This window comes from Callorhinus ursinus, unplaced genomic scaffold, assembly GCF_003265705.2.
Source record: "Callorhinus ursinus isolate GAN/ISIS: 27379988/994484 unplaced genomic scaffold, GSC_fseal_2.0 scaffold63, whole genome shotgun sequence".
Taxonomy (NCBI): Eukaryota; Metazoa; Chordata; class Mammalia; order Carnivora; family Otariidae; genus Callorhinus; species Callorhinus ursinus.
In genome coordinates this window covers 6,678,787-6,698,015 of record NW_027397125.1, presented here as the reverse complement: position 1 = coordinate 6,698,015, position 19,229 = coordinate 6,678,787, and the positions used below count along the sequence as shown (strand labels likewise).

At 33.6% G+C, this 19,229-nt stretch overlaps 1 protein-coding gene across 1 annotated transcript in view; it reads left to right on the top strand.

The window, feature by feature from the left end:
- Nucleotides 1-19,229, top strand: part of MALRD1 (MAM and LDL receptor class A domain containing 1) — a gene marked incomplete at its 5' end in the record, with an annotated part of 844,763 nt that overhangs the window by 403,864 nt on the left and 421,670 nt on the right. The window contains 2 exons of the mRNA XM_073885547.1: nucleotides 13,945-14,192; nucleotides 17,706-17,997. Coding sequence (XP_073741648.1) covers nucleotides 13,945-14,192; nucleotides 17,706-17,997 — 540 coding nt within the window. The remainder of the gene's footprint in view (nucleotides 1-13,944; nucleotides 14,193-17,705; nucleotides 17,998-19,229) is intronic.

The window sequence follows — 19,229 nt, the reverse complement described above, 5'->3', positions numbered from 1 at the left end:
TGTATAAGTGGACCTACACAGTTCAAACTTTTGTTGTTCAGGGGTCACTTGTAAGTTAAAAAGGCATAGAATATTTGAAAAGTATGATAAATAGCATTAAATTAATACCTATATATGGAACTTTGAACATTAAAAGTGAAAGTATTTCTTTTAACCATATTTATGACATTTACAAATTTGTCATGATTTAGGAGATAATTTAATACATTTATTATAGAAATTATATAGGTCATATTATTTACTGAAAATATGGTAAAACCAAATATTAATTTTAAAGTTTAAGCTAAAATGCTAGGGCAATTAGATACATGTTTTTTACTCTTTTTAGTAATTACTGAATAAAAGAGAAACAAAAATGCATTTAATATACTACAGTTAAAACAACATATGTAAAAGATGATTAAAAATAAATATGAAAAGTTCAAATATCATAACATAAAAAATGCATGTATATTTGCATACATTTATTGAAACAAAATAAGGGAATCAGAAAATTTAAGACATTAGAATATAAAATAATATTGGGAAGAACTTGTGCTTCCATCTATCAAAAAAGAGCTGTTACTGGTCTTGTTCCTTTGTCAAAAACAACTATAGAATGGGATGTAATATATGAGACAAATGTTTTCAGTCATTACACAATTTGTAGCTTAGGGCTGTGATTCTTGAGAGATGGGACTACAAAAGATGAGCTTCATGATTGCCCCAAGATTGTCACAGATTTCTGTGTAAGGAAATTTTTGTATCACAGAGCAGACGTAGAGTTAAAAATAATAGCAGTGTCACTAAGTTGAGAGAGAGATTAGAATTCTTGGTTGCTGAAGTGACTATTTGAAAAAAGGAACTTGTCCCTGTGGTTGCCTTAGGAGATTTTGTGGGGATTAACCACAGGTCTGTGGCTGAGAGTTAGACTCCATGTGCACATGGTACAACCCTCTAAGGAGAGATGATATGCTGCAGAGCTGAGAACTCAATGTTTATTCCAGAGGCAAGCAATTTGGAGACATATGAAAATTTCAGTACAACCAGTGTTAACAGGTGATGCTAAACACTTCAAGCATTCAAATGAGATCACAACAAGCCCCCAAGTAATGAATAAGGAGCATAATATAGGATTATGTGGAATCCTAATTTTTTTTTTTCCAAATCACCACCAAATCCAAATGTGATCCTAGTTGTGAAAGTGGATTATCTTTTTTAATTAGAAGAAAAACCTGGAGCACCTGGGTGGCTCAGTCTGTTAAGCATCTGCCTTGGGCTCAGCGTCCTGGGATCAAACCCCATGGGGCTCCCTGGTCAGCCCGGAGTCAGCTTCTCCCTCTCCCTTACCCCCTTGTGTTCTAAAATAAATAAAATCTCAAAAAAAAAGAAAACTTACATGAGTTCTATTGCAAAGTGTGTACAAATTTTCCCCTTAAAAAAACCCCAAGTTTGAAAAAGGTGATCTTATATTTGAAAAAGGTGATCGTAACCTGAGCCGAAGGCAGATGCTTAACCACCTGAGCAACCCAGGCATCCCAATATAGTTCTCTATCTAGAGCAAATATCTTTCAAAAAATAAGGCGATGTAAAGACATTTTTAGATAAATGAAAAACGAGGTATCAGTATGCATCAGCATGCACTGATGGACATGTTTCAAGCTAAAAGTAAGTGACACCAGATTGAAATTTGAATCTTCAGGAAGAAATGACGGTAATAATAATTATGTGGGTAAATATATAAGACCACATTTTCTCTTTTCTTCTACTAACTTCTTTAAGAGATACATGACTTTTCTAAAGAAAAGATACATTTTTTGCACTCTTTATATCCTAGGTAGATCAATATGACAAAAATTTCACAAGGAACAGGAGGTGAGTGGAATTAAACTGTACCAAGTTTCTTAAAATTTTGCATGAAGAACAGTGTCAACTCTAGATAGTGATAGTGAAGTATGCACATGCAATCACTACACCAACACTAAAATGTAAAGAGATACAGTTGAAAACCCAATAGAAGAATTAAAATGGAATACTAAAAACATTTGAAACAACACAGGAGAAAGAAAATAATAAATATCAAATGGGAAAAATAATTTAAAAAAATAGAAAAAATGATAAAATGAAAGATCTAAATCTTGTCAAAACATTAATTATATCAAATGTAACTAGCCTAACCATATCAGTTAAAATGCAAACATTTCTGATTGGTTAAAAAAGCATGATACAACAATTTGGTGTATATTTTTCCAACCTTTGACTTTCAACCTATCTCTGACTTTATATTTAAACTTATTCTGTTAAAGACAGCAAATTCAATATATACATAGTACCTAAATTAGTATAAAAGTAGACTTTTGAAAAAATTACAAATGATAAAAGGAAAATTATAGTTATCTAGAAGTTATGTCAGAAATATGCATGTGTAATAGAGCTTCAAAGTATGTGGAATAAAACCATACAGAATTAAATAAAAATAGAAATAGTCATAATCATTGTGAGAGATTTGATTATTTCTCTGTCATTAATTATTAGAACTAGATAAAATATTCAGTGTGTTAGCAAGAATACCGCAGATACAGGGGCGCTTGGGTGGCTCAGTCGGTTAAGCATCTGCCTTCAGCTCAGGTCATGATATCAGGGTCTTGGGATCAAGCCCCGCATTGGGCCCCCTGCTCAGCGGGGAGTCTGCTGGAAATTCTCTGTCCCTCTACCCCTCCCCCCATTCATGCTCTCTCTTTTTCTGAAAATAAACAATAAATGTTAAAAAAAAAAAAGAATGCCACAGATGTAATCATAGGTCCTTCTCAGGGCTTCATATCAGGAGGCATGGTATTGATTTGTGCTAATGTTCCTGATGTTTACTTTAAACAACTGGTTAAGGTACAGTCATTCACATCTCTCTACTATAAAGTAATTCTTTTAAAAATAATTATTAATTCACATGCAAATACTGGTGACTATGAAAATATGCAGCTATCTCTTCATGTTCTTGACTTCAGTTTTTTTGGATATACCCAAAATTGTGATTGCTGGGTCATATAGCCCACTGATGATTTTCTTATGTTTTCACTCCACATCAATTGGTTTTCTACTGTAAAGGAGAGCTTTGCCTTTGCTCTATTTGTTTCTTTACTTGTTATTTATTTATGTTATTATCTCATAGATTTAAATTTCATCCAAAGGGTTATAATTAATTATCATGATTTATTCTGATTATCAAATTATTCCAGATTAGTCTAATAGGAACTCCTATAAACTATCTTCTATGAACTTTCTGATGTGTTCATCATTCTTTGATCACATCCTTTTATCTTGCACAGCAAAATATCCCAGGCTCATCTTATACTTTTTTCTTCCCCAGACTTGATATCAGCTTTAAAGAGCCCTGATTCTTTTTAGTGGAGAATGTTATTTTAAAAATCAAGATTATTTTTTGTAATGTGTCATTGCTTCTTGGCCTTCTCAGTGGACAGAGCTAGTAAATATATGTATATGTACACATGTGTCTTTATATATTTCCCTGCCTATCGTCTATCTACCTGCCTATCTACCTATTTACCTACCTACCAATCTACCCATCCAGCCCTCCATCTACCCATCCATTCATCCGTCCATCCACCATGGATACCACCAATTTTAGTCCAATACATTTTCATATTTGTCACCTTCACCTCCAGCAACAGCCTAGTACCAATTTTAATCAATCTTTGTATTTAATTCACATCTAGAATATGCAGAAGGCCTTCCAGTTTCAGAACTGTCAACATATATCACTGTTAGAAGCAAACTAAATAATTAGAATTTGATATTTGTTCTTAGTTTCTTAAGCAAAATATATAGTGCATACATCACAATTTGATATTTTGACAAATGCATGCACATATATCACAAATATAGAACATTTATATCACCCAGAAACGTTCTCTCACACTCCTTTCCATTACATGTCTGCATATTTACTATATACCTGCTCATTTTTACAAAGAGACTCTCTGGGATTTCAGATAGGGTCATATCGAATCTATAAAATAAACTGGAGAAAAACTGCATGTTAATGATACGGAGTCTTCCAGTGGTACACTTCTCCATTTGTTTAGGTCTTCCCTAATTTCTTTCAACAGTACTTTAGGTTCCCAGTATAGACATCCTATATAGGCAAGTCCAGTATAGACATGTCTTTTATTTGTTTATTTATTTATTTAATTTTTATTGTTATGTTAATCACCATACATCATTAGTTTTTTAAATTTTTTATTGTTAATCACCATACATTACATCATTAGTTTTTGATGTAGTGTTCCATGATTCATTGTTTGTGTATAACACCCAGTGCTCCACGCAGAATGTGCCCTCTTTAATACTCATCACCAGGCTAACCCATCCCCCCACCCCCCTCCCCTCTAGAACCCTCAGTTTGTTTTTCAGAGTCCATTGTCTCTCATGGTTCATCTCCCCCTCTGACTTACTCCCCTTCATTCTTCCCCTCCTGCTATCTTCTTCCTCTTTTTTTTTTCCCTTAACATATATTGCATTATTTGTTTCAGAAGTACAGATCTGTGATTCAACAGTCTTGCACAATTCACAGCGCTCACCATAGCACATACCCTCCCCAATGTCTATCACCCAGCCACCCCATCCCTCCCACTCCCCACCACTCCAGCAACCCTCAGTTTGTTTCCTGAGATTAAGAATTCCTCATATCAGTGAGGTCATATGATACATAGACATGTCTTTTTAATATATATTGCCAAGTACTTTATTCTTTTCACACTATTGTGACTAAAATTATTTTCTAATTTCAACTTGTAAGTTTTTGCTGCTAACTTATAGAAATACAATTGATTTTCATATATAGAAATACAATTGATTTTCATATATTTTCCTTGTACCCTGCAACCTTATCAAATTGATTTAAGAGTTCTAGTAGTTTCCATATAGATTTCTTAGAATTTTTTTTATGTAGGCAATTGGTTTAATTTGTGTTTTTGTATGTTTTATATGATTTTCTTTTCCTATTGCACAGACTAGAACTTTTGGACAGTTGTTGAATAAAAGAGGTGCTTTTGACTATCTTACCCTGTTCCCAGTCTTAGGGTGAAATTTTGCAGTATTTCACATTTATGTATGAAACTAACATATGTTCTTCACAGGTTTCTTTTTTCAGTTTGAATGAGTTCCCTTTTATTGCTAGTTTACATCAGGTTTTATCATAAAGAAGTGTTTACTTTTTTCAGTGCCTTTCGTGCATCTAGATGAGAAGATCATATGATTTTTTTTCTCCTTTTGTGTTAAAGTGTTGAATTACATTATTTGATTTTTGAACATTAAGTCAAACACATTCCTTGATAAAATGTATTGTTAAAGATTTTGCACCTATGTTTATGGGGGACATTGGTCTCTAAATTTCTTGCAGTTGCTTGTCTGCCTTTGGTATTGGCATTATACTGGCTTCATAAGGAGAGTAGGGAAGAGTTCTCTTTTCCTTATGTCCTGAGAGAGTTTGTGTGAGTTGATATAATTTCACCCTTAAAAGTTCAATAGATTTCACCCGTGAAGCCATCTGAGATTAAAACTGGGTGTGTGGGAAATATTTTATTATGAATTCAGTTTTTGTAATGGATAGAGCCCCATTCAATTTGTTTCAGTTTTAAGGTGTTTTTTACAAGTATTTTCTCATTTCTTCCAAGTTGTTGATTTTTTTAGAATAAATTTATTATTCAGAACAGTTATTCCCTTATTTTATTGAACTGTCAAAAGGATTTCTGGTGCTATGCTACCCTTACAATTTATCTGTAAGCTTTAAATTATTTTAAAAATAAAAATTTATTAGAAATGAAATAGTATTAAACTCAGGAGAAAGAAGTAATAGTTTGGAAAACAAGCAATTCAAATGACAAATTCAAAAGTATGTTATTTTTTTAAGTAGACAAAGTAGACAAAACACCAATTTTTAATTTTAAAAAAGGAGAAAAACACATTTGAATAAATGTAACCTTGTTAAAGGGGAATTAATAACCATATAGAAACCAATAACTTTGTGATAGGTTGAAAATGTCAATGAAATAGTTAATTCTTTATGAGAAAAATGACCAAAATTAACTAATGATGCAGAAAACCTGAATAGACCATTAACTATCAAATAAAGTTATCAACAAATGTCCTTCAATTTTGTCTCTTGAGAGAGATACTACAGAATTTTGTCACATTTTAATGAACTGATAATGACCAAAGAAACTATTCTAACCATATAAAATGACTGAATTTATTTTATAAAGCTAATATATCACTGATAATGAAGCCTCCAAAAAATTAGAAAAGTAAGGAAACTATAGTTCAGACTCCCTGTGAATATAAATGTAGAAGAACTGAAAATGGTAGCAAGCCAAATTCAGCAATAGAATCATTACATCATACACTTTGAGGTGAGGATCTTACACTATTTAAAGAAGTAACACACTGTCCTTGTAACCAGATAAACCACCAAAAAAAAAAAAAACTGATAGGTGCTGAAATATTTATTTAAATTTAATACCCATTTCTGTAATATATAGAATGATAGAACTTTAACATCTTACAGGTGATTGAACAAATTGAAGGAAACAATGAAATATTTTCATTAAAATCAAGATTATATTAAGAGGGTTTACTATTATTATTTAATACTCTTGTTCTGGTTTTAGGCATTATATACATATAGGCATAAAATGAAATACAGTAACACTAAATTATAATTACTTTCTAATAATGTGATTATATATCTCAAAAGCCTAAGAGAGTTACTTTAAAAAATGTAATCATTCCAGTACTTGGTTGTATAGTGTCTTGCCAAAACTCATGTCCACAAAGAACCTGTGAATGTGACCTTAGGTGAGGCAGGGTCTTTGCAGATGTACTGAGTTAAAATGAGGTCATACTAGATTAAGGTACACCCTAACCCAATGACTGTTATTCTTTTAAAAAGAGGGAAATATGGACATAGACAACCAGAGGGAAGATAGTGTGCGAACACCCAGAGAGATTGCCCTGTGATTGGAGGGATGTATCTACAAGCCAAGAAATGTTTGGATTGCCAGTAGCCGCGAGAAGCTATAAAGAGACAGGGAAGTATTTTCCACTAGGGCCATTAGGGAGAGCATGGTACTGTAGACACATTGATTTCAGACTGCTCACCTTAGTAACTTTGAGGGAATAAATCTCTATTGTTTAAAGCTGCCCATTTTGTTGTACTTTATTATGGAAGCACTAAAAACTAACACAATCTCCAAAGTCACAAAGCTGAGAAAATGCCCCATTTATAACTGGAAACTAATTTCTCAAATTATGCTTTTTTTCTTGTTTATTTTAATAACATTTGTAAAACTTGTCATGTGCATCATCAATATAGTAATCTACATAATATTCATAGGTCTACTAAATAAGTAAATAAGTAAATAAATAAATCCATAGCTTCCTTAGATAGGTTGGGAGTATTCTTTGTTATATAAAGAAATAGTTTCCACATTGTGGGAATTGTCAGAGCTTGTGTGTTAATAATATGCTCGTGTATTTTTAAATCTCCCAAAGATGGATATAATTTATAGGACTCATCATATTCATATTTAGATGAACAGAGTTAAAGAATTGATAAACTGCACCATGCTACCTCAAGAAGAATCAAGCCAAAGTTGATGGCTGCCATCTTTTCATAGCTGCCTACCTATAGACAAAGAGATCTCTTCAAGGATTTCCTCATAGACACATACAGTTTCTTACCCTGTAGTATTTTGTAGATTTGTTATTTATTATTTTGCTGCCTGCACCCTGGAGCACTGTGCACCACATTATAAAGGGGATTAGTGGTACGGGGTTCCATTTATATAATTCTTCAACTCATAGTTCTGCTACTTACAGAGTGATACTTTGCTTAGTATTGTACTCTGAACTTCAGCTTTCTCATCAACCAAACTAAAAATAACAACTATTATACTGGTATGTTGTGGGACTTGAATAAAATAACATAAATTAAGAGAATGCTCAGAACTGGACACAGATTATAGTCAATACATAGTAGCCCCCTTTCCAGTTAGTTTTTTTTATCTTCCTAAATGTGCCTTATTTATAGCATATGCTCAATAAATTTATATTAAATGAATAATTGAATAGAACAATGAGATCTTAATTTTAGGAATTTGATGGTTGAGTCTTAAAAGAATTTAGGTTATGGTCTTTCAAAATTATGAGTTTTTTTAATGGAACTGATATTTCATGCTCATGAAAATAGTGATCGATGGAAAAATTATAGCATTTAGAAAGGTAGAAACTGGTTTGATGGATGATACAGCTGGAGACAAACGTGATCATTGTCTTCCTGATGGCACACCTGTCTGGTGCTTGCATTAATTGCTCCATGAAATGACAGGAATTGGCATCTGCACAGAAGACTCTTTGCTGCCTTTCTCACCTGGCACCCATGGGAAATTGTGAAATAGGAAATTATAAGTTGTCCCCCCTCACCATAGTGATGTGAAATCCAAATGACTTATGCGTGCTCATTCTATTTTCCCCAACGATACATTAGAAATAAGCTTTCCAAGGAAACATATCTTCAAAACAATAGGAAATATCAAAAGAAAAATAGAATTTACATGATAGAAATTCATGTAGCAGCATTTGTATGATTTTTGAAACAGAACAAATCTGATTTTCCCCAGCACACATCATTTCTTTATTCAAGTGGCCTTTCTGGATGCTGGTCTATAAGGCAATCTAGTCTTCATTGGCTGCTAAATTTTCTAACACAAGATCAACTGAATTAGTTACTTCGTTTTATAATTTTTAATGGAAAACTGTTCAGATTCTAAACTTGATGTTGAGTTGGGGTTCATTACTATTTTAATGTATTTACCTCCCAGGCCCCTGAAAGGATACTTAGGAGAACTTTAGTATTCTAAAGCAAAAGAGTCTATTACCATCTATTGTAGGAAAGAGTAAATTACCAGAATGTTTCAAATGCAATTTTAAAATAAAGAAAGCAATTGGATAGAAAATGCCATCATTGTTCATTTGGTGACAGAATTATGACAGAGAAATTTTCTCTATCCTTGAAAGTATTAAAAATCAATGTTAGCCTTTCTGTTAAACCATTTTAAAAAGCATATTAGTCTTGATGCTTTCTTAATTAATTTTTAGTTACTTCAAAAACTTAAAATTATTTTAGGCCATTCTTCATTATTGGGCAAGGTTTTTTCTGGAAGATGAAATTAACTTTCATCTTGTGGTCTTTACACTCCAAAATGGTATCAAAACAATGGTAAGATCTATGTATTTTCCAATTTTCCACTTTTTTAGCTACAAATAACATAGAAGTTATTTTGTGTATTTAAACAATTGATCTGACGTATGCTAACTGTAAGAATGAATCCATAAAGAAAGACATGATTATGGGTGGGGGGATGGGTTAGCCTGGTGATGGGTATTAAAGAGGGCACATTCTGCGTGGAGTACTGGGTGTTATGCACAAACAATGAATCATGGAACACTACATCAAAAACTAATGTAATGTATGGTGATTAACAATAAAAAATTTAAAAAAAAGAAAGATGATTTTGATCATGTCTAGCACAATTTGGAGATTCTTAAAGAGTCTGATGTAATAGAATAGTGTAGAATCTTTGTCCCAGAATTGCTGTGGCTTCAGCTGGGATGTGCACCTGTCTTTCTTTGGCCTGTGCACTGAAGGACAGGGCCCTGAGAGCTTTGGTGGTAGAATCATTCCTACTCTTGTGTACATTAAATTTCCTGAAATATTTGAGTACTTGTTCAAATGAGCTTTCATGAAGAGACAAATCTTTATATAAATACTTATCAACATGCTGCAACTTTGATTCTTCTTTAGTATTTTTAGTTTTGGGGCACCACCTCACATATAATTATGAGTTTTAAGATTTTTTCACTTTAATATTCAGAGAGAACTTAATAAAGAATTACTATTGTCAAAGAATTCTGATCTGTACATTTTATTGCTTAAGATCAGATTACTCATTGGCTTTATGCTGCATCATGCACATAAAAGTAAAGAACATGAAAAGTATCCTAAACATACAATTTTATAAGATACAAGCTCTTAGTAACACAATGCTCAGTTTTACAACATCATCACTTACATCATTAGCTTTATAATTTACCAGCAGAATTATAGGAAGATATTTGTGTAGTTCCTACTATCCAGTGCTGTCTGTATATGATGATTTTAGAGGTCACAACTCGGTTCTAACAAGTCAAAGGCTGAAGAGACTAAAATATCAAGAACCCTTATTGAATTCATAAAAGAGGAGGACACAGGACAAATGTTCCCAACATTGAAGAGAGGCAAATGAACCCAGGGAGTCACACATTAGAAGACTAGAGACTCAGGAGCAGAATCCACTAACAACTACACCTGGGTACAAAATCTGAATTGGCATTGATGAAGTGCTGGAGTTGCCATGTGGACAAGCCTGAGAGTTAAAAACTTCAGGAAACCCACTTATTGGGATACCCTATAATATTGTGAGATTCATATTTGTAATATTTTGTGTAAATATAATGTGAGAAGTTTGACCATGTTCCCAGTAAATATTGGAGAAAAATCTTCTGCTTCCAACAGAACGAGGGGGAAAAACACCATTTTGAGGTATCACAGAGCACTCTGCTCTTCCTCACAAGGCATTCCCTCAGACAATGAAAGCCTCAACTGCCAGGGTATTCTCAGAGCCTAACCGACCTGGTGGAAGGGAATTCTCCATTGCTAACCCTCTCTAGATATCTTGTTCCACATAAGTGGGGGGGAGAAAAAAAACTGAGAAACACTTGTTAGGTTCACAGTCCAGAGGTACAGGTTCACTAAAATACTGAGACCTAATCATAGAACTGTAGAATACCTCCCCTCTCCCCACACTGAGGCCTATTTACAGGAGTACCTTTTACCCAGTATATCATGTCCGACTATCAAGAAAATATCACATGGCCTGCTGAAAAGCAAAACAAACCAAAAAACCAAAAAATAAAAAAAAAAAACACCAAGACAAAAGCCCATAATTTGAAAAGAGAGAGGAAGCATCAGAAAGACATGTCAGGGATGTTGGAATTATCAGACCAAGTATTTAAAATAACTATGATCAATATGCTAAGTCCTCTAGTGGATAAAACAGCATGTGAGAAAAGATGGGCAATGTAAATAGAGAGATGGAGATCCTAAGAATCAGAAGGAAATCCTGGAGATCAAAACCATTGTGACAGAAATGAATAAGCTTTGGTGGGCTTATTAGTAGCCTGGACACAGCTGAAGAATGGTATCTGAGCTAGAGGACATCACAATAGAAATCTCCAAAACTGAAAAACAGAGAAAACAAAGACTGAGAAAACACAACAGCATATCCAAAGACTTTACAACAAAAGGTGTAACATGTGTAGTGGGAATACCACATGGACAAGAAAGAGAAAGGAACAGAAGAAAGATTTGGAGAAATAAAGACTAAGAATTTTCCCCAAATGAATGTTGGACACAAAAACACAGCATAGAATGTAAAGCAGGATAAATGCAAACAAAACAAAATAAAAACTTAAAAAAAAACAAACAAAAAATGACCCTTACACCTATGCATATTATTTCCAAGATACAGAAAATCAAAGTAAAATCCTTAGAAAAGTCAGAAAGATAAAGACACTTTACCTATAGAGGAACAAATGTAAGGATTATACTTGACTTCTCAGAAATTACAGAAATGAGAAGAAAGTAGATTGAAACAAAGTGTTGTGGGGGAAAAACAAAAAAACTAACCTCGAATTCATACCCTATGAAATTATCCTTCTAAAATGAAGGACAAATACTTTCTTAACTTTCTCACGCAAACACAGATCAAGAAAATTTTATTTTTTTTGCCAGAAAACCTACTTTGGAAAAAAAAAGTTTTTAGAGGAAGGAAAATAATCTAAGTCAGAAACTCAAGTCTACAAAAGGAAAAGAGAGCCCAAGAGAAGAAGTGAAGGTAAAATAAAAACTTCTAAAGTTACCAAGGAAAAATAAAGGCACCATATAACAATAAAGGAGTCACTTCCCCAAGGAAGCGTGACAATCCCTAATGTGTATGCACCTAATAGAACATCAAACAAAAACTAATACAGTTGCAAGAATAGATGAATCCATTATCATAGTTGGAGATTTTTACACCCATCTATCAGAAATGGATAGATCCAGCAGGCAGAAAATAAACAAGGTCATGGTTGACCTCAATCATTCTTGCTATCCTGGAAGTAGATGAAAACACGAACAACGTTTGTAATAAAATATTTTTAGGAACCTGGGAGAGATAGTTGGTATTTCATGCAATGTCACATATTTAATTTCTGCAACTTATTGTAATTCCAGTTAATACACTTTTTACCTTTTCTGTTTCACAATTTTCGCATCTCTAAAATGAGGATTATGTTAAAAAAAAAAACAGTTTCAGTGATTAATAACTTTTGCTTTAGGCAGCATTTCCCAAGCCAAACTATTGAATAAGAAGCTTCCTAAATTTCCTACCAGACCCTGAGGAGCAAAGATGAGAAGAAAGAAGAAATAAAATTATGTCGACCAAATAGTTGTTTGGAGGAGGAAATGTGTATAATGCTAAAATATCTTCTCATTGATTTTGGGACTGGGAACCAGATTTGTGGAGAAATAAATTTGCACAAGCCATGGAAATAGCTATGTGTAGGAAACTAAAATATTCTTTTTTCTTTTAGCCAAAAATACTTTATTCAGAATTTTAATGTTTGGGAAATTTATTAAAAATATCAGAAGGCTCTAAAGCACATGCCTAAATAGGATCACAGATCACTATAAAACTTAATGTTTCATTATTTATTTAACCGAGGTGGTAACAAGGGATTTCATAGGCAAAAACATCAGGTTATCTAGTTGTTAGCAAAACTTTGCTCCTTTAATTTGAGAAATTTTAACTGTTTCACGTAGCCACAGACCTGATAAAGACAAAACAGAAACTTTGCTTACAATTTCTTATCAATTACAATTTTCTTGGAGAAATAATCCAAGAAAACTTTGTCTTTTTAGTACAGAGAGAAGCCAAATTTCAATTTTATGCCAGTGTACTTTTAAAACTCATTTATTCCAATCCTAGTCAGCTCTGACCCTGGAAAAAATTTTTTTCCAGAGATTCCCCCTCACAAATCTTTTACAAGTTTTTGGTTTTTCTTTTTCTTTTTCAATACAGATTTTGTTGTAAGCCTTCTGTCTCTAAACCAGTTTCATTTTAGGACAAAATTACTTTCTTTTCCCTCAACAAAAATGTATTTTAATTCCTTATTCCTCTTTATACACCTCTTACTTTCTTACATACAGAGTTGCTTCCCTGAGCCATTCTAGCATCTTAATTACATTTATCAGAATTTTAATTCTTAGAAACCTTAGTTTCTGAAAACTTTAGTAACCAATTGAGAACTGTGCTACTCCCACATCTTCACAAGCCTCTCTAGATAATCAGCTTTTTTTTTTTTTATCTGAACTTATTAGTTCAATTCAAGTTGTGACTAGTGCAATTTGCCAAGAAAAATGACCTAAGATAATGGTTGATTTTGTCTCTGGAACTTTTCATGGCTAATTGTTAAGAACAAGTTGGTTAAAAGACAAAAAGGTTTGTAGACAAACTATTAAATAGCTTTCAAAATCTTTGGTAACCTAACACTTTGAAGTTTTGCTGGGTTAAATGATAAATTGAGTTGAATTTATTGATATCTAAGTCTTTTCCAATTGAGATAAAATGTTGAAACATTAATTACTAACCATAGATTTAAAATATTCTGTTTTAGTGCTGATGTCAGTATAATCTTCTAAGGTGTCAACTATTACACGATGTGTCAAGATCACGGTAATTTTGGATTGCATATCTTAAAGTCCGTTAATTTCCTTTTTCTCTTTACCATAAATTGGGAAATGTTTTCCAGGTACCTCCAGTGGGCGCTGTGATTTTGAATTTGACCTTTGCTCTTGGAAGCAGGAGCAGGATGATGACTTTGACTGGAATCTGAAAGCTAGCAGCATCCCTGCCATAGGCACAGAGCCAGCTGCTGATCACACCTTACGAAACTCCTCTGGTCATTACATCTTCATAAAGAGCTTGTTTCCTCAACAGCCCATGAGAGCAGCCAGAATTTCCAGCCCAGTCATAAGCAGAAGAAGCAAAAACTGCAAGGTAAGAGAAAAACCCAGAAATGTTGTAAGTGACTGCTGAGAACACTAATACAGAAAATAGAATGGCCAAGACCAGACCAAAGCTGAGTTTGAATTTCTTCAACCTAGGATATGTATGGAAAGGAGAAAAGTACAGTAAGGATGAAAGAGAAGGATTATTAGAACTGGGAAGAATTTATCCTATTGATAAATTCCATAGATATTTGAATTTTGAAAACCACTGGAAAACTTCATGGTTTTTATCTGTAAGCTATGGATAGTACAAAAGAAGTAAAATGCAGTTGCTTCCTCTCAAGGAATTTAGTACTTACTGGAATTATGAGAATTTCACTGTCAGAAAGAAAATTCAAGTAGTTTATAAATATCCCCAAGAAGGAATATTAGAGATAGTTGGAGCCACTATAAAATGGTTGACGAAGTCTTCATGAGAAAGACTAAAATTAGCCCTAAAAAAGGTAGAAGAACTTCTATAGGTGGGAGGAAAAGATGGTTTGGCCCTTATCCTGCGGAGCTTTAAGGCAAATGTTAGTACTATTGAAAGTATAAATAGGATTGTATGGCTCTTTGGGACAACCACCCTCTATGATGACTGTATTTTCAGGTCCTTCACTTTTCTTTATTGATTGCTTTTATTTCACAAAGGATTTAAGTCAGCTGAGTTAGGTTCTAAACTTAGCTTTACATATAATGTAAATTAATCACTCAGAGATGACTTCACAAGAATCTTGCTTACGGGAGAATGGTATATGAATAAATGTGCCATTTATATTTACAGTGAGAAATGTGGTCTCCATAAGATGTGAACACACGTATTCTGACTGGTGGGTTCTGTGTTTGAACACTGAAAGGAAAGCAAATTACATTCAGAAAGTTGTCAGCTGATCAAAGAATCAGGCTGGAAGATAATAGCATGATTGAAATCTTTATTGTTTTCAAAGTATAATATCCTTGTGTACACGCCTCCACCACAGAGCCCTAACCTTTGGCAGGAGGCGTTTTAAACCTTTTCCCCAAGGCTCCCCAAATTTCCTGCACCCATTACATTGCTCCTCTGTTTTGTACTGAGCAGCCTTCACTTCCTACCATTGTCATGGTTTTAATACATGCTAAACTTTTAGTTTGTGTTGGAAGCTTTTCTGTCTCATCTTAAGTTGATTTCCTAGTTTAACTCTCAGGGGGTAACCTCATTTCTGTTATCTCTTGAGGCACATTTGATAGAATTTTCTGCAAGAGAGTGACATGATCAGATCAGAGTTTTAGAGTTAACTCAGCAGTCTAAAGCACATATAACAAATTATACAGAATAACAATAAACTTTATCAAATTAGTTTAGCAAACAAATGAATTTTAATCAAATGTATTTCTTGTCTGTTTTTGTTGTTTTCCAATTACTTGATAACTCTCCAAAACGAAGCCCAAGCACACCAGATTTTATATGTCAAGTCTCTATCTATAAATCTGTCTACATCCATAGATATTCTGAAATTTACAAATTTGTTTTAGTCTTAGAAAGTAATTAAAAATTAAAAAAAGTGTATAACATTCCAGCTTGACTTCTTGGCTTTTCTACTTAGGCTTCCTCTGAAAATGCTCCAAAGGTTTGTTTTTCATACTGTAGTAACTCAGGATTTCATCCATCTCTATTTTTCCCTGGTCCTGGAACTGTAGTCCCCCACTGTTTTATACATCTGTGTGAGAATAATGAAATATGCCTAGAAGAAATGTCAAAAAATTAATGATGAATGGTTCATTTTATGAATATTTATGATATAGATTGAATACAAAGAAGTGAGGAAAGGTCATGCTGGGAATGATTGTGTCGCTCATATAAAAAATATGTATATCAGGTAAGCAGGGTGACCTCTCAAATTTCGTGAAAAAAATTTGTCACTTGACCTTGTGGAATACCTTCAAGCAGAACAAAATCAAATTGAAGATTTTTCTTCCTTTTTAGGGATGGGTGGTGGGAGAAATGAAACAGATCGATGTGGGAAGAGATGAGACCTTTGAGTAACTCTGAAATTTCCAGAGAAAGTGCCTCTCTAGACGAGTCTTGTACTTAGAGTTTTATTCCCTCACAATGCCCTGCGATTAGACTATGTTGTTGTCAAGTGTTTTCTGTAGAAATAGAGGTGTTTATATGTTTGTTTGCATGTTAACTACATGGGGTCATTCAAAAAATGGCCTCAAGAAGAAAGGGGAATATTTATTGCAATTAGAAAGGTAGGCCTCAGATTTCTTGCACAAGTAAGACAAAACAAGACAGACCATTAGAAAGGCCATGTCTATGGCTGCATGGGATCCATACAGACATGTCTTATGGGCATCAGACCGTTTTCTCTGGTATCTTTTTATGCTGTTTTAGAGGTTGGCCATAGGCCCCTTATGTTTCTTACTCTAATGAGTCATATAACCAAGATTTCATGGGTCCTCTCTCAGAACAAGTCATAATGGTCACAGAGCTTGTGTTGGAAAAGTTCATCAACAGAAGAGACAATTTTGGATCACAGAAGAATACCTGAAGGTTTCATCAGTTAGGAAATTTGAGAAGAGTCATTTCACATGGCTTACTTATTCTAAGTTGATGCTTTTTAAAGTGTGCATTGCATATTTTGTTTAATCAAATTCTTTACCCTTAAGCACATTCATTTCTTTCTTTCTCTAGGGTATAATAATACGTGACTGCTAGTGTTTCAAAAATACCTTTTTTTCTGGTGAGTGGGGATCACTCACCTTTACTGTGTTCCCTCGTTCATACACATGACAAGACAAAAGCTTAAAAGTGCTGTGTAACTATTACTTCTAACAATACCCTTCTGTGTAACAATTACTAAAAATCTGGTAAACTCCATCTTTGAAACATTGAAGTGTTAATCTTTGGAAATACTTATATTAATTTTTCTTAGTGGGGGGCATGCCCAAGGCTGCTCTCTTAGATCATGTTTCTAGCATTTCAACTAAATTTGGATAACTGCTGTTCTGGTAGTTTGGTGGGATATAGTGGAGCCCTGAAGATCTTGTAGATCTAAAAATGTGTTTCAAGTGCAAGAATATGGTAGAATAAGCAACAGATTACTCTACTGTTTTGAAGAAAATGCCTTAAATTTTATGATACCAAAAATGGTCTTCTTTAGTTCCTACTATTGCTTAATCATGAAAAGTCTTTAGATGATAGATCACTTTTTAATGATGTTTTATTCCTTTGACAGTGGACTTTAAGAGTTTATTGGGAAATTCTCCATTTAGAAGTCAGAGAAAGAAAATAAACTCAGCTCAGTTTTTCACCTAAATTTCTATTTGATTCTTACTGCTCTGTCTTCCATGGATCATTAACTTATGATTTAAGGCTGGCCTGACTTCACTCAGTATTAGAGTACTCACAGAACAATAGGGCATGCAGATCTAGTTTTCATTTGAGAGTCTGTTAATAAAGGAGAGGGCAATATGATATAATTGAAAGCAAAGTGGAGTTAATCGTACTAATTATATACAATATTCCTATTTTTGGTTACAGATAATTTTTCATTATCACATGTATGGAAATGGCATTGGGGCACTCACCTTGACCCAGGTATCAGTCTCCAACCAAACAAAGGTCCTACTTAACCTCACTGTAGAACAAGGCAATTTCTGGCAGCGGAAAGAACTATCACTGTCTGATGATGAGGACTTCCAACTCAAATTTGAAGGCCGAGTTGGTGAAGGACACCATGGTGATATTGCCCTGGATGACATTGTGCTTACAAAGAGTTGTCTATCACCCCAGTTCTCCATGAAAGAAGACCTTGCAGCACCTCTTCCAACAGGTACATTTTAAGTTGTGATTGCTTGGTATTTTTACAGCTTGGTGAAAGGGAAGGAAAAAAATGGAAAAGAAATGATATAAATACCTAGTAATTCATTGCTTTCATAAAGAAAAAAATCTAAAAAAAAAATCTTTCAAGCTTTGACACATACTGCTGTCCTCCACATTTTCTCCAAGCTTCAATGTGTTTACCAGTTTCTGAGTTCTATTTAGTCAGCTGCTTCTTAGATCAGCAAAATAGGACTCGTTTGTTTGCAGTCTGATTCAGAATTCAATCCTTAACAAATATCATTTTACCCAATAAAATATAAGAACATCAAAAAAAAGAGTTATTTGGTTTTAATTAGGCATGACTGTGGATGTGCCATTTATTCTTTTTAGACCTGCGGACATTGCAATTTGAATGGTTGTATTTACATATTTCAATAGTTTAGGAGATTGAATATGTTCATATACTCTTTTAAACTAAAATATATTTTGGTAATTTGTCTAAAGAATTATATTAAAATGTTGAGTTGGTGTATGTTCAATATAAGAAGTGGAAATAGCAGGCACCATTAATCTGCATGATATATTAGGGGTATGGAATGAAAACAAATGCTGTGTATATTATTAAAATGAAAAAAACAGCAGATTTTGTCAGTTGATAGGACATAGTAATATTTAAATCATGAGTTTATTGAAGAAACCATAAGTGTCATTCCTTTGGTATATAAATTATATCTTTTTTTTTCACCTTCCTAAACTCTGTATCTTTTTTGTGTGTGTGTCTTTGTAGCTTTTTTTTAATTAACATAATGTATTATTTGTTTCAGGGGTATAGGTCTGTGATTCATCAGTCTTAGACAATTCACAGTGCTCACCATAGCACATACCCTCCCCAATATCCATCACCCAGCCACCCCATCCCTCCACTCCAGCAACCCTCAGTTTGTTTCCTGAGATTAAGAGTCTCTTATGGTTTGATAAATTATATCTTTTATAATTAGTGAAAATGAAAGTGCTTTAAAAAGAATGAATGTTTGCTCTGGCTTTTAGCATGGTAGATGGAATAAGGAACATTGCATTTCTGCCTTTACTTCTCCATTTGTGTCAAAGGGAGTATTTTAATTTGGTTAAGAGGAAGTTTCTAGATAAATGTTTCCTAGTTGACTAGTAGTTGAACAGAGTCTTTTCCTGACATGTTTTCAGCACTACATGGAATAGTATAGAGAAAAACAAATGAACATTTGA